Source organism: Lepidothrix coronata, unplaced genomic scaffold, assembly GCF_001604755.1.
Source record: "Lepidothrix coronata isolate B3197 unplaced genomic scaffold, Lepidothrix_coronata-1.0 Scaffold170, whole genome shotgun sequence".
Classification (NCBI taxonomy): domain Eukaryota; kingdom Metazoa; phylum Chordata; class Aves; order Passeriformes; family Pipridae; genus Lepidothrix; species Lepidothrix coronata.
This window is the reverse complement of record NW_016690350.1, coordinates 1,792,722-1,805,261: the sequence shown is the minus strand read 5'-3', so window position 1 is coordinate 1,805,261 and position 12,540 is coordinate 1,792,722. Positions and strand designations below refer to the sequence as shown.

The window sequence follows — 12,540 nt, the reverse complement described above, 5'->3', positions numbered from 1 at the left end:
AAAGAAACAACAAATCAACCGAAACAAAATCAGGCCCCACCCCAACCCCCCTCAATTTCTGCCATAAAAGAAAGAAAGAAAGAAAGAAAAAAAATATAAAGGAAAGTAACAGATGAACAACAAATTTTTGAAAATACAGTGGAAATTGTTCAAATATATGTGTTATTCTGCAAAATACTCCATGGGTGATGCAATCAGCTTTTCAACCTTGCTATCTAGGGTAATAAAAAATCACTAAGGTCTAAGTATCTATTAAAAAGAAACGGTATCAAATTTATTTATTCACTTGTTTCTTATTGCTTAAATTTCCTTATATGTCTTTTTTTAATGCAGTCCCTCAGCAGGGACCTGGCACAGAGTGGGGTGGGCAATGTCAAGCTGAGTTTACAAAACCCTTTAATTTACGTTTCACTTTTTTTTCCTGGATCAAGTCTTGTGGCTTTGATGACAAGGTGGACACACTGAAGTGGGTTTTTGGGTCACTTCCAGGGCTACCAGTGGCCCCACAGCCAAAGCCCATCTAATTTTTCTCTGTGTGTGCACATGTGGGGGAGTGGACCTAGTGGAAAACCCACAGAGAGCAACGTTTCCTCTGGATATTTTTCTCACAATCATTATCCCAAGATACACTTTAAGCAAGCATTAAGACACACAAAGCCACTATTAATCCTTTATCTTTTTATCCCGACAAGAAAACACTCAGAATCACATATTAAATATGAGATTTTCATTCACGAAGGAAAAAAAATCTCCTTGGCTTTCTGAGCTGCATAAGCCCCAAAGGTCAGAAGTATTAGTGAAACAGAAAACTGATATTAAGGGCACAGGGAGCTCAGTGAGTGGTACAAGCGATAGCACAAATTCTTACAGCCAGAAGAGGTGCAGGCAGAGCAGGGTGGGCCTCCAGCTGGTTTAAGCTGCCTTAGTTCCACCAGCTTCTGTTGGGCTTTGCTGATTTAGCACAGCTGGGAATGTGCCCCAAAGGCTGGGTTTATTCTTTTTTTTTTCCCTTGGGTATTTGTATCCTTTTCCTCTGATTCTAATGCTGTAGGTGTACAGCCCATCCAGTCAGGGCTGGAATCAGGGGTTTGACACCACAGCAGGTTGTGTACACCCAAAAAATGGACAGGTTTGATGGAGCTGGGGAAGGGGCTGAAGCAGCAGGAGCAGCTGAGGGAGCTGGGGGGGCTCAGCCTCGAGAAAAGGAGGCTCAGGGGGGACCTTCTGGCTCTGCAAGTCCCTGACAGGAGGGGGGAGCTGAGGGGGTGTTGGTCTCCTCACAGGAAACAGGACAAATTGCACCAAGGGAGGTTTAGGTTGGATATCAGGGAAAATTTCTTCACTGAAATGTTTCTCCAGTGGTGGAGTCCCCATCCCTGCAGGGATTTTAAAGCCACGTAGATGTGGCACTTGGGGAGCTGGGTTAGTTCTGGGCTTGGCAGTGCTGGGAGAACAGTTGGACTCAGTGATCTTCAAGGACTTTTCCAACCTCAGCAATTCTGAGATTCTGTGGGAGAGCAATCCCTGCACGCCCCAGTGAGACTCGGGGGCAGGGCAGTACCTGAAACCACCTTTGGTATAAAACCCTTGGAGACTACAGGAAAACAGAGATGGAAAAATAAATAAATAAATAGATAAATAAATAAATGAAAATTTGATGTTCCCTACACAACATTTCATGGAGAAAATGGAAAGTGCCTCGTGTGTGACTGCTGATATTGAGGGCAGCCTGGAAAGCACCGTCCTTCCCAACCACATGGATCCAGCTGGACAAAAACAGAGAGGAGGTGGCCACATAAAGTCCTCAAAACCCAGTGAAGTCCCATCTGTCAGAGACCTGCAGGACTGCAAGAGAAGCAGATTTCCCTGATACATCATTGGCTTTCCCCGTGGGGAGAACAGGAGGAAGAACGGGGGACTTTTGGGGTCCGACAGCTGCAAAAAGCTTTTCTGGGTTGAATTTAGCCCTGAGAATAAGGTTAATAATGCAGGAAATAAGCTCAGTAATGTGCCCTTTCTTGAGAGAGCACCTCTTCAAAGACACAGGGCACACATGGGCATGCACTGATGCCTGGGGAGTTCAAAAAGCACCAGAAAACAGGGAAGTGCTCATGCCCAGACTTACAACGGGAAACCTTCAGCGTCATTGGCATTTTCTGCACAATCGTCCTGAGCCTTGGAAATGCTGCAAAGCAACAATAATCACTCCTACTGTCATTCTCCTCCACGTTGGCGAAGTACAGATCTCCCTTAAGGCTCATGGAGACCCTTTCATCTTGTGGAATGTGCTGCAAATCTGCAAGAAGAAAATAATTGTGAGATGGTAACGACACTGAGCTGCTTCACTAATGCTCCCCTCTCATGTGCTTCCTTCCAGATACAGCCACAAACCAGAACTTGGATGCAAAAGAGACAGAAAACACATTGCAAACAATGGGTTATTCATAAATATTCAATGTACAATGTACAATAAATATTTTTCTGTAACAGTATATAGCTATTTATAACATAGATGGAAAATAATTGATAATAAAAAATACACAGGGCAAAGTTCCTGCTCAGTTGAAAGTAAATTTTCAGCATCTCTCCCCAACAGAAAGGTCTGGAATGGTGATGTGGAGGTCACCACTGACAAATGTCTCCCCAGCCAGTCTCCCAAGCATTTTGCTGTTCTGTAACTCCAGATTAGGGCAGGGCACGTTTGTAGGAGCTCAGGTTGCTGTTCTGCCTCCTTGCTGATCCAGCCTAATGCAGGTCTGTGCTAACCAGGCCTGGCAGGAGCAGAGGGGCTGCCTTAAAGGATCAGAGCTTTAGTCTGGCACCCTGTCTCTGCAGGTACTTGGGCAGCATCCCGAACAAACCCGTCATGTCATGGAGACAACAGGAGTTACTTTGCTTCCCACGAGCCAGAAATTCCTGCAGAGCACAAATGCTGCAGAATAACAGCACAGAAACCCACAAGGAACTAATTATACAAACCTAACGGATTATTTCTTTCCTTAGTTTCATAAATCAACCATTAGTTGATGAATATTGACACATAATATCCTCTCTCCATAAATGCAGGAATCCTCATTATTGGTAGTCATTAAGTGAAATATGAGCTTTCTGATAGCTCATCTTTGATAACTTGTTGTGTCAATTCACTCTACAACTTGTGTCCTGTGAAGACAGATCTCCATTCTTCATTTTTGAGTATCCAGATATTTCTCCCTAGCACTTGCACAGTTCTCATTCCCATCAATTATGAATCTGCAATGAAGCTGCTCTGGAAGACAAATGTTTTGCGTCTCCTTGCACGAACTGTGCCAAAATTGTTTACTTACCAATATTCATCCAATAGATATGCAAAGGTGGGATGCCTTTTGGGGGGTTACAGTGCAAGATCACGGAATCTCCATGCTCCACATCCAGAGGCTCGATTTTTTCTTTGGGGAACTTTGGCACACCTGCACAAAGAACAAAAGTTCCTCTTTAATTGGTACCTTTTGAAATTTTGTTTTTTCTTCCCCCTTTAATGTAGTTTTTAATAAAATATTTACCTTAACAACTTCCTTTGGATTCCTGCCTTTAATTATTATTCTTATTTATGAAGTGGTGCAGAGTAGGAAACCCCTGCATTTACTCAGAGTAGGAAATCCCTGCATTCAGGGATAGTCTGAGTAGGAATCCCTTCATTCACAAAGTGCACAGACCACGGTATTGAAAGCCAGGCACTGAATGGGGATGTTTAACACTTGTTTGTGATGTCCCTGTGCTTTGCTTAGGCTTTATTTTAAAACATTTATTTGCAAACTCTTTCTACAGCTCCTTTGTTTGCACTGTCTGGAAGGGACAACTCCAAGCCCCAGAGAACCACAGCCTAAGGCCAAGCCTGGCACAGAGGGCTGTGCACTGGTGGGTCCCCAATTGCTCCCAGGAGATGAGAAACCAGCCTGGGAGTGCAGAATGTCCTGGGAAGTGCTGGCTAAAAAGTGGTTCCCAAGAAGCCACTGCAAGTCCCTGCAGGTGAGGACAGACATCAGGCAGCAATTCCACCTCGTGCCTGGAGATGTCCCAGTTCTTATCCAGCTCCAGAATCAGAGGGAGCAGAAAGCTGGTGCAAAGCCTGTGTTCCCTCCTCATCCCCCCAGGGGTGGAAGCTCAGCCCTGCAGCCCTGCAGACTTCCCCAGCAAGCTCAGGATGCAGAGACAGGCTTTGCACAGAGATTGCACAGGGGGGCACAAGGGCTGCACTCTTTGGGCTGAAATAGAGGTTAAATAGTTGATGTTTAATCAGCCAGAGCATCAGCACCGACACCAGCAGCCTGTGCAAAGTCAACCTGGGCAACCTCAGCAGCCCAAAATTCAACCCAAGGGCATCTGAGAAGAGGGGAAGCGGAGCCCACCCCAGACCAAGCGCTGGGAGGCTGCAGCTCAGAGATTATCACCAAGAAACCAGCCTGCAAAACGGAACCACTCCTCACAGGAGTTTAGCTCAGACAGTTTCAGGGCTGACGTTGCCTCCTGCTTTCATTTCAGGCAAGTTCAAACTGGCAAAAAAAGTTTCAGTTCAAGCAACTGCCTCGACCAGCAAAATGAACAGCAATTAAACAGCAAAGGAATGAAAATGTCCTGGCTGGGCAGAGTCAAACTGGCACAGCAAATATCACCATCCTGGTGTTCAAGTCATGACAGGGAGCTCTGATGGTGCCTACACAGCCTGAAACAACAGTGGTCCAGCAGCTCTGCAGGGAACCTGCAGCATCCTAAGGAGGAGGGTGGGAAATGCAAGGACAGGACTCTGAGGACACTTTATACATTTCAGGATTAGTAAACACAAAAAGAAGCAATCACTACAGTGCTGATTGCCTGGATGCAGGCTGTGCAGAGATTTTATCTCCAGGAGGATTAGTAGTAGGTTATGAATTCTTAGGAGAGGCAAAATGGAGCTAATGAGCATCACCCACCCTTGTAGGTGAAATTTCAGGTGAAAAAGAAGAACTACATATTTATATCCAGTACATTCAGCAACCTACATTCTTCAAGTCCTGGAAAGTACATCTGCTGACTGCAGAGATGAATGTTTTCCAGTAGGAAAAAGCCAATTTGTTGATCTAAAGCTTGTTTATTCCCAAGAAACATCACTCTCAACAAAACTTCAAGTAAGCTGGATCAAGTGAAAGATAAGGGATTTCTGACTAAACCAGAGACCAGTAAATAGACTAATAGTGGGATCATTCATGTAGGACATTGGAAACTTGTTCAAACTCATTTTTTGCCTCATTTAGCACAACTAAATCTAGGTCTCCAGTCTCCCAGTTGGGTGCCATAACCACTGGTCTTCTCAGTGAATTTCTGTAGCCAGTAATTACAGAATTACACAAAAATATAGAGTCCCACCAGGAGAGAGTGAAAAGTCATGCTCTCAGTGTCATTAGCTGGGAGCACAGACATTCATCTCCAAAGTGTGGCCCAGATTTGGCATCTGGACTTCACTGGGGGAAGCAGCAACTTGACCCCAAACGTCCTCCGCCTCAAACAGGCACTTGCACTGCAGGTGACTGAGCCTTTTGGGCTCTTCCCTGCTGGTCTTTTTTTGCTTATTGCACCATGAAAAAGATATAAAAACCCTGATTTTCCCTCTCATAACACATAACTTTGAGTGGTTTGGATCCTTGAAGCTTTGTAAAAGAGGAAAACTCAATTTCAGGATAAATTCCTGAGCCGAACCTTCTGACAAGTGCATTTTTTTGTGGTCTCAAACACTAGAAAAATACCTGCTCTGAATTCTTATTTATTAAAAATAAGAAGCTACTCTCACATTAGACTTTGGCTTTTGAACAGCAGTCTCCAGTACATATATGTCAGCAATATTTTGGATTTTTTTGCAGTGTTCCTGTGTTCTAAATAGGAGATATTCCAGAATCAATCACTACTGATCCGTGGCTGATCACAGCTGAATTAAACTTGAACAGCCACAGGGAAGACGAAAATCTGCACACCTGACATGTAGACATCTCCTAAAAGCCCTCCATGACATCTAAAACTCTCAAAATACCTGGGAAAAGCTTCACTGCCCAAGTATTTTTTTTTTTCCTGGGAAAGGCTTTGCTGCCCAAGTATTTATTCCTGACAAGGCAGTACCGTGACTGCTGCACAGCACTCAAAAACCAGCCTTAAAGTGCTTTGACAGTGTGTGAACCATGGAAATGGAAGATTATCAGTGTCCAGAGTCATTTGTGCAGGGAGCCAGGCTCTGCTTAATCCCTTGGGGTGACTCAAAGTTTAATGAGAGGAGCCTAAAGCACCACTGGGAAACTAGGGAGAAAATTCAGAAAAGAGCCTGAGTGCCTCCCTCCTCCTTCTTACCTGATCAGAAAATGCAGTTTCTCAAACCAAAACAGACAGGAGGGACACCAATACAACACAATATAAAATCCACATTTGAGTTTAGCCACACAAATTCACAAATACAGCAACCAGAGCTGGGTTTTCCATCCCCAGAATTGCTGATTTACTCAAGTATCTTTTGGCACACTTTGTCCCACAGCTTGGTTTCTGTCCTGCTGCTGACTACAGTGACTTCACACTATAACTGGACCAATTATGGCAATTTATTCCCCTTTATATGAGAATATTTTACACGTTTCTCAGTGAAGTGTTGAGAACTTGAAGGAAAAGCATTTCTCCAGGTAACTTGTCCTTGAGACCCCTGTGTCTTGTTTCTATTGGTATCTGATATAAAATGGGAGTCAATTCTTAATGTTAAATCAACAATAAACGAATACATTGTAAAGCTACTGTAGAAAAACATCACTATCTACCAGGTCTATTTTTATAATCTTCTCTGTGGATGCTGCTGGAGATTTGTCCTGGGATAGAGGGATGCTTAGCCTGATCCCTCATGAATATTCCTATATTCTTCCTTGCAAATAAATCCTTAAAGGATGCAAAAGTGAGAGAAAGCAGAAACAGTCAAGAAATTTTGTTATCCCGGCAATTTCCAGCTCCTTGGACACTTTAATTAGTATTTAATTGGGATTTTTCATGCAGATCTATATCTTGTGCAGCAAACAGCCCAACATATCAAAGAATCTCAAACGTGATTTACAGTCCTCAATCACAAGTGCACTGAATGCACCTTGGGAAGCTTCCAGTGCTCATCTCTGCACCTCAATTGATATTCTGAGCCACAGGAGCAGTAGTTAAATCTGTAATTTTCATTGCAGCCTTTGAACTGTTTATGAGATGTAATCCTGCTTATTTATGGATTTTTTAATTGTTGCATTAAATTGAAAAAGTTACCAAAGTCTGGCTGCCAAGAAGACTGTGGCTGTCAGTCTACTCTCCCCCAGAGATGTGGGGTGGAATCAGTGATTTCTTTTTCTTGTATAAGTCTCTCTATCACCCTTTCCAAAGTGATGGTTGCTGGCAACAGAGTGAACCCAACCATTTAGAAGGCCAGTAAAGTTCTCATAGGTACAGGACATGGGTTTAGGAGATAAGAGGGTTACATTTTATTCCCATCACCTGCAAAGTCTCAGTGAGTTCCTCTCTTTTGTTTTATTTTCCATGGAGGCCACACTGAATACAAAGTGGGTTACTGAGACCTCCTGCTTCAGTGTCAGCTCAGCATCTTCTACTGATTTCACAATATTCACATCTGGGTTTTTGAATATTAACACAGGTTTGGCTTTCTTTGGGAATTCCAGAACTCACATCACTGGCAGAGCACAGCCTGCCACTGGACAGTTTTATGTTCAGCCCAAATTTCCATCCCCAGATCTCTGGGCTTTTGGAGCAGCAGCTTTAGAAATACTGAGCATAAATCTTAAGGCAATCTACCATGAGGAGTCTTTTACACCACAGTTAATTAAAGAAGTTTAAACTGTACTTCTTCTCCTTCCTCTGGCATGGGGCCTGCTCACTAATTCAAGCAGCAGATTCCCAAAATCCAGGAGGAGGGGAGCTGAAGTCTGTGTTCTCACCATTTAAATTCATTTTCCTGCTGCATGTATCTTGTAACAATCTGGCCTTTGTTAGTGCTGCACACAGATCAGATCCTCAGAGCCCATCCTTCCCCCTCTCCTTAATGTCAACCTATATAGGGGAGGTGGGGTATTTTCATTATGTAGGTGAGATTTAATGATCATTTCTGCTGACATTTCCATTGCTTTCCTGGGATGACTACTGTGAGTAAACAGTCTTTTGTTCTCCTTTTCAGCAGCCACCTCACAGACCCAGTATTCTGCTGCTGCAGTGTAAATGTAATTTATGAAAGAAGCTGGCCCTCTCTGACTGGATGGGGTTTTCTTCCCTTCACTGGCACAGTGACTTGCCAAGTAGCTTCACATTTGACTTGAATGCAGCTGGCAAAGCTCTGCCACCTCTACATCATGCCATGAATGCATGGAGTGATCTCACATGTACCAGTCTCTGCTTCAAAACCTGGGGGTGAATAGAGGTGATTTATGCCCAGCTCCTCTGTCAGGGATTGCTGATTTGCAGCGGATCTGTGCAGCAGCAGCTCTTTCACTTGGCCACAGTTGTGGACCATCCAGCACTTTAGAAAAGCAAATGTGTCTTCTATTCCTCTCTGAATCCTGATTTTATTTGCAGCATCTACATTGCACTATCAAATGAAACAATTGCTGGCAGAAGAGTACTAAAAACAGCAAATGTGCTTTAAGAGATGTATGAGTTGGGTAAATCCCTCTAATAGATTATCTGTATTTATTTTCTGGGTTTAGGACTTTGCATATATTAGCTCTAAAATTCCTCCTGCACTTGATAACAGCCATGTTTGTAACCTCTCAATGAATGTGTTGCTAACTGTTCCCAGTATATGTAATACCTACTCAAGCTGTATAGCCAATTTTTCATTAAAAGCAAAAAAATGTCTGCTCTGAGTAAAAATTCAATAATCCCAAATACAGACATCATTGTTTTTCATGTTAAGCATCTTTTTTAGTTCAGGAGCAATGGAATATGGGAATATTCTGCTGCTGGAGGTCACATCCCTTCAGTGAAATGTGACACTGAGGTCCTCAACTCCTCTGAAGTGCGATGACTTTGAGAATTTTGCTTACAAGAAGTCACATGAACCCCACTGCCCTGGCCAGGCTGCAAAGTGAGTAACCATGTCCTGTCTAAAGCTGAGGAACTGCATCAGGCTCCTGTTCCTGCCTGAATTTCCAGTGGCATCAACTGCACTGTCCTACCTGTGGAGCCAACTTACACCACTAGCTCAGTAAACCTCAACTTACTGTCCTAAAACTTTGTGCAGTTCTCCTCTACTCTGGAATGACATTCCCTTAAAGTAACTGCATGCTGGTAGAGATTAAACCACAGAGCAAGAGATGCAATCTTGGGAATTCCTCACAAACACCAAGCTGTGGCATCAGGGAATAGTGTGCATTGCAACATGAAATAAATTTCCCAAGAAAAAAAAAATGCATAGAACTGGATGGAAGGGAAATAAATCATGTCTTTCATGAGGAGCACTCATAAAATACATTCACATGGCATCCTTAGGAGTCCTCTGCCAGAAACTCTCCCAGCCCTTAAAATGTGTCTTGTGTTCCGTGTGACCACAGCACCGCGACTCTTCCACACCTGGCTACGCCTTGAATGCTTCTCAAAATTATTTCTTACGAAAAACACATGAAAAAAAAAAATTCATACATGTTTCTCATAGCCCATTTCATCCACGCTGATCTGCTAGAAGTAGGTTTTGTACATAAATAGCCATGTCCTGGCCCTGTGAGGCGGAGAGGGCTGTGGAGGAATCCCCTGCCACGTGGAAGAGATTCCACCACACCAATTCCACCCGGACAAAGGGCTGTCAGATATTTGATAACAAAATATTGTGGGAGCTCGGAAATGCAGGATCTAACCTGGAAAAAAATCCACTCCATTGCTGAATCTCTTTTTCCTCTACATCCCACAGCTGCATTGTGTAGCCTGTTCCATGTTCTCACCCTGCTCCACCGCAGAGCCAGGGAACTTTCTTCTCCTTTCTACTCCCACTAAGAAGGTTCTGCTTCAGATTTTTCTCTTCCAGTTTCATATATTTCAATCCTGAGTTTAAGACAGTTGTGTGTTCATCTTCCAAAATAAAAGGGATGAAACGTATTGGTACAAAGACACTTGTATCAACTTCAGGACATGGTCTAGTGTTGGACCTGGCAGTGCTGGGTTAATGGTTGGACTCCATGAGCTTCAGAGGTCTTTATCAACCTTAATGATTCTTTGACTCTATAACATTGTCCTAACCAGGACCTTGAACTTTATATCCATAAATCCATATCCATAAATTGCATCCCACTTCTGCAAACCTGCAAATCTGGTCCCTAATCCCCCCTTTCCCTCTCTGTGCTGGTGATGGAAGGACAAGTTTCCTGGATCACTAATTTTCACTACTATATTTTTGAGCTCATTTTCCACTCAGTTCCGGGCCTTTCATATCCTCCCTGTAAGTATTTATTATCCCAAAGCCAGACTGCTCCTCACATCAGACTAATGAACTCCCAGCTGACTGAGTCACTTCCCCTGGAGCTTTCAAACATTTGCATCAGTTGCTATTTTGCTGTAAAAACCTGCTATTTCTGTCCTCCTTCCCCCAGCTCCTGATTCCCTGTTCCCAGCTCGGAGATGGGACTATATTGTCCTCCAGTTCCTCACTGGAACAGCCTTCAGTCGTGGTTGCTGAGCTGAAATGTTACAGTCTTATGACCCTTAACAGCTTTTGCTTTCCAATAAATGTTTGGAAAGCAAAAGCATCACATAATTTCTCATTCTTTATCAAATAAAATTATCCAATAGCAGAGAGATCATGCCAAACTTAACTCAGGAGTTTCTCCAGACTCACAAAGTGCATTTTACAACATGTCACCAAAGTGATCTGACTCCAACCAATTTTGTCTTCTCTGACAACAGCTTCCTAATCCTTTATTGCCCACAACATTTTAAATTTTTAATATAATTCTAACACTATTTCATGAGCCATCCCATTACTTTTACCTTTCATGAACAGCTAATGCCTTTCAATAACTGTACTGCCCTTAGATAGCTACTCTGCCATATTTTCTGCTATTTGCTTTATCTCTCCAAATATTTTAATTCCTATATTTTCATGATGTGCTGGCATCAGCTCACAAACAAATTGTCTCTGCCCAGATTAGTTGGAGAATTTACCAGCCTACAACTCTCATCAATATTTATGCTTTCTTCTTTAGAGAAAGAGGAAAGTATTAGAAGTGGAAGAAGAAGCAGTGGGTCTAAACAAACACAAATCAGAAAAGAATTCTTATGGGTTTTATGGCGAAGGCAAAGCAAGTGCTTTACAAAGGCATTTAAAAAGCCAAGTCAAAGCAAACAATCATTTTCTGCTGTTGAGCTTTCAGCTCTCCTGAGATGGCTATCAAAAAGTTGATACTAATTTACTCACTAACTCATCCTCTAGAGGCAAAGTGGGGCAGAAAATGCTCAAAAAGCAAAAGTAAATAATAAATGTTCTCCCAAATACTGTATCTGGGAAAACATATCCATAATCTACCCAGTTTCATTTGGATGCAGTTGGGAAGGAGTGTCAGTAGCTGCACTTGGGAGTTGATAATCCAGGGGTCTTGTCTGAAATCCTGCATCCAGATTTGATTCCTGTCCTCAAAACCAGCAACTAAATTAAATCATTCCAGGGAGCAAACAAGAATTTTTCCTTTGAATATTCACTGAGTAACAAACAGTTCATGTTTCACCCTACACCACCTTAGGAACCAGTTCTTTCTCATTTCGTTTCAGGAAACACAGTTCTCATCTAAATAATAACAATAGTAATAATAATAACAATAATAATAATAACAATAATAATAATAATAATAATAATAATTTCAACCCCAAAGTAAAGTGAAACCCTTACTTGGAACAATGAGCTCGATTTCTTCTGACATGGCAGTTCCCAGCACATTGGAAGCAAAGCAACGATATTTCCCTTGAAAATTGTTGATGATTCCTCGGTTTTGAATCACAAAAGTTCCAGAGTTGTTGGATGTAACTATCCTCGGGTCAGACAACAAATCAAATGGTTTTCCATCCTTAGTCCAGTTAAAGCTGAAAAATAAAACAAGTGTTAGGAAGGGCATGTCCCAGAAGAGCACTATGGGACTAAACCAGGGGTAAATGTGGGTCCAAGAGTGTTTTATTGAAATAAAAGGATGTAAGAGGGGAGAGTTGAGTGGCAAAATGACCACTGTGCTGCTCTAACTTGGGTTGGCTCTTGGGCACATCTCTCCTTTTGGACACTTTGCCTTTGGATAACTCACTGTGCCATGAAATAGGAACACAAGGACAGCAAACGAGAGAGACCATCTGTGACAGCAAGAGCCAGCCCCTGAAAGGAGCTGGAGGTTTGCAGAGGGCTGTGTCTGGAGAAATGGTGGTGGTTTGGACTGGCAGGAGCTTTTCTCACCATCTCCCATGGCTGGACCCAGAAGAAACGGAGATGATCCCATTGAGCTGCTCCTTGCCACAGAATCACCCGTAGTTTTAATGTTACTGGGG

At 42.8% G+C, this 12,540-nt stretch overlaps 1 protein-coding gene across 9 annotated transcripts in view; it reads right to left on the bottom strand.

The window, feature by feature from the left end:
• The window catches only part of CHL1 (cell adhesion molecule L1 like), a 145,539-nt gene that overhangs the window by 44,633 nt on the left and 88,366 nt on the right, over positions 1–12,540 (bottom strand). For all 9 annotated transcript variants that reach the window (XM_017829894.1, XM_017829887.1, XM_017829893.1 and 6 more), the window contains 3 exons: positions 11,900–12,090; positions 3,327–3,449; positions 2,126–2,296 (listed from right to left, as the gene is read on the bottom strand). In XM_017829894.1, coding sequence (XP_017685383.1) covers positions 2,126–2,296; positions 3,327–3,449; positions 11,900–12,090 — 485 coding nt within the window. The remainder of the gene's footprint in view (positions 1–2,125; positions 2,297–3,326; positions 3,450–11,899; positions 12,091–12,540) is intronic.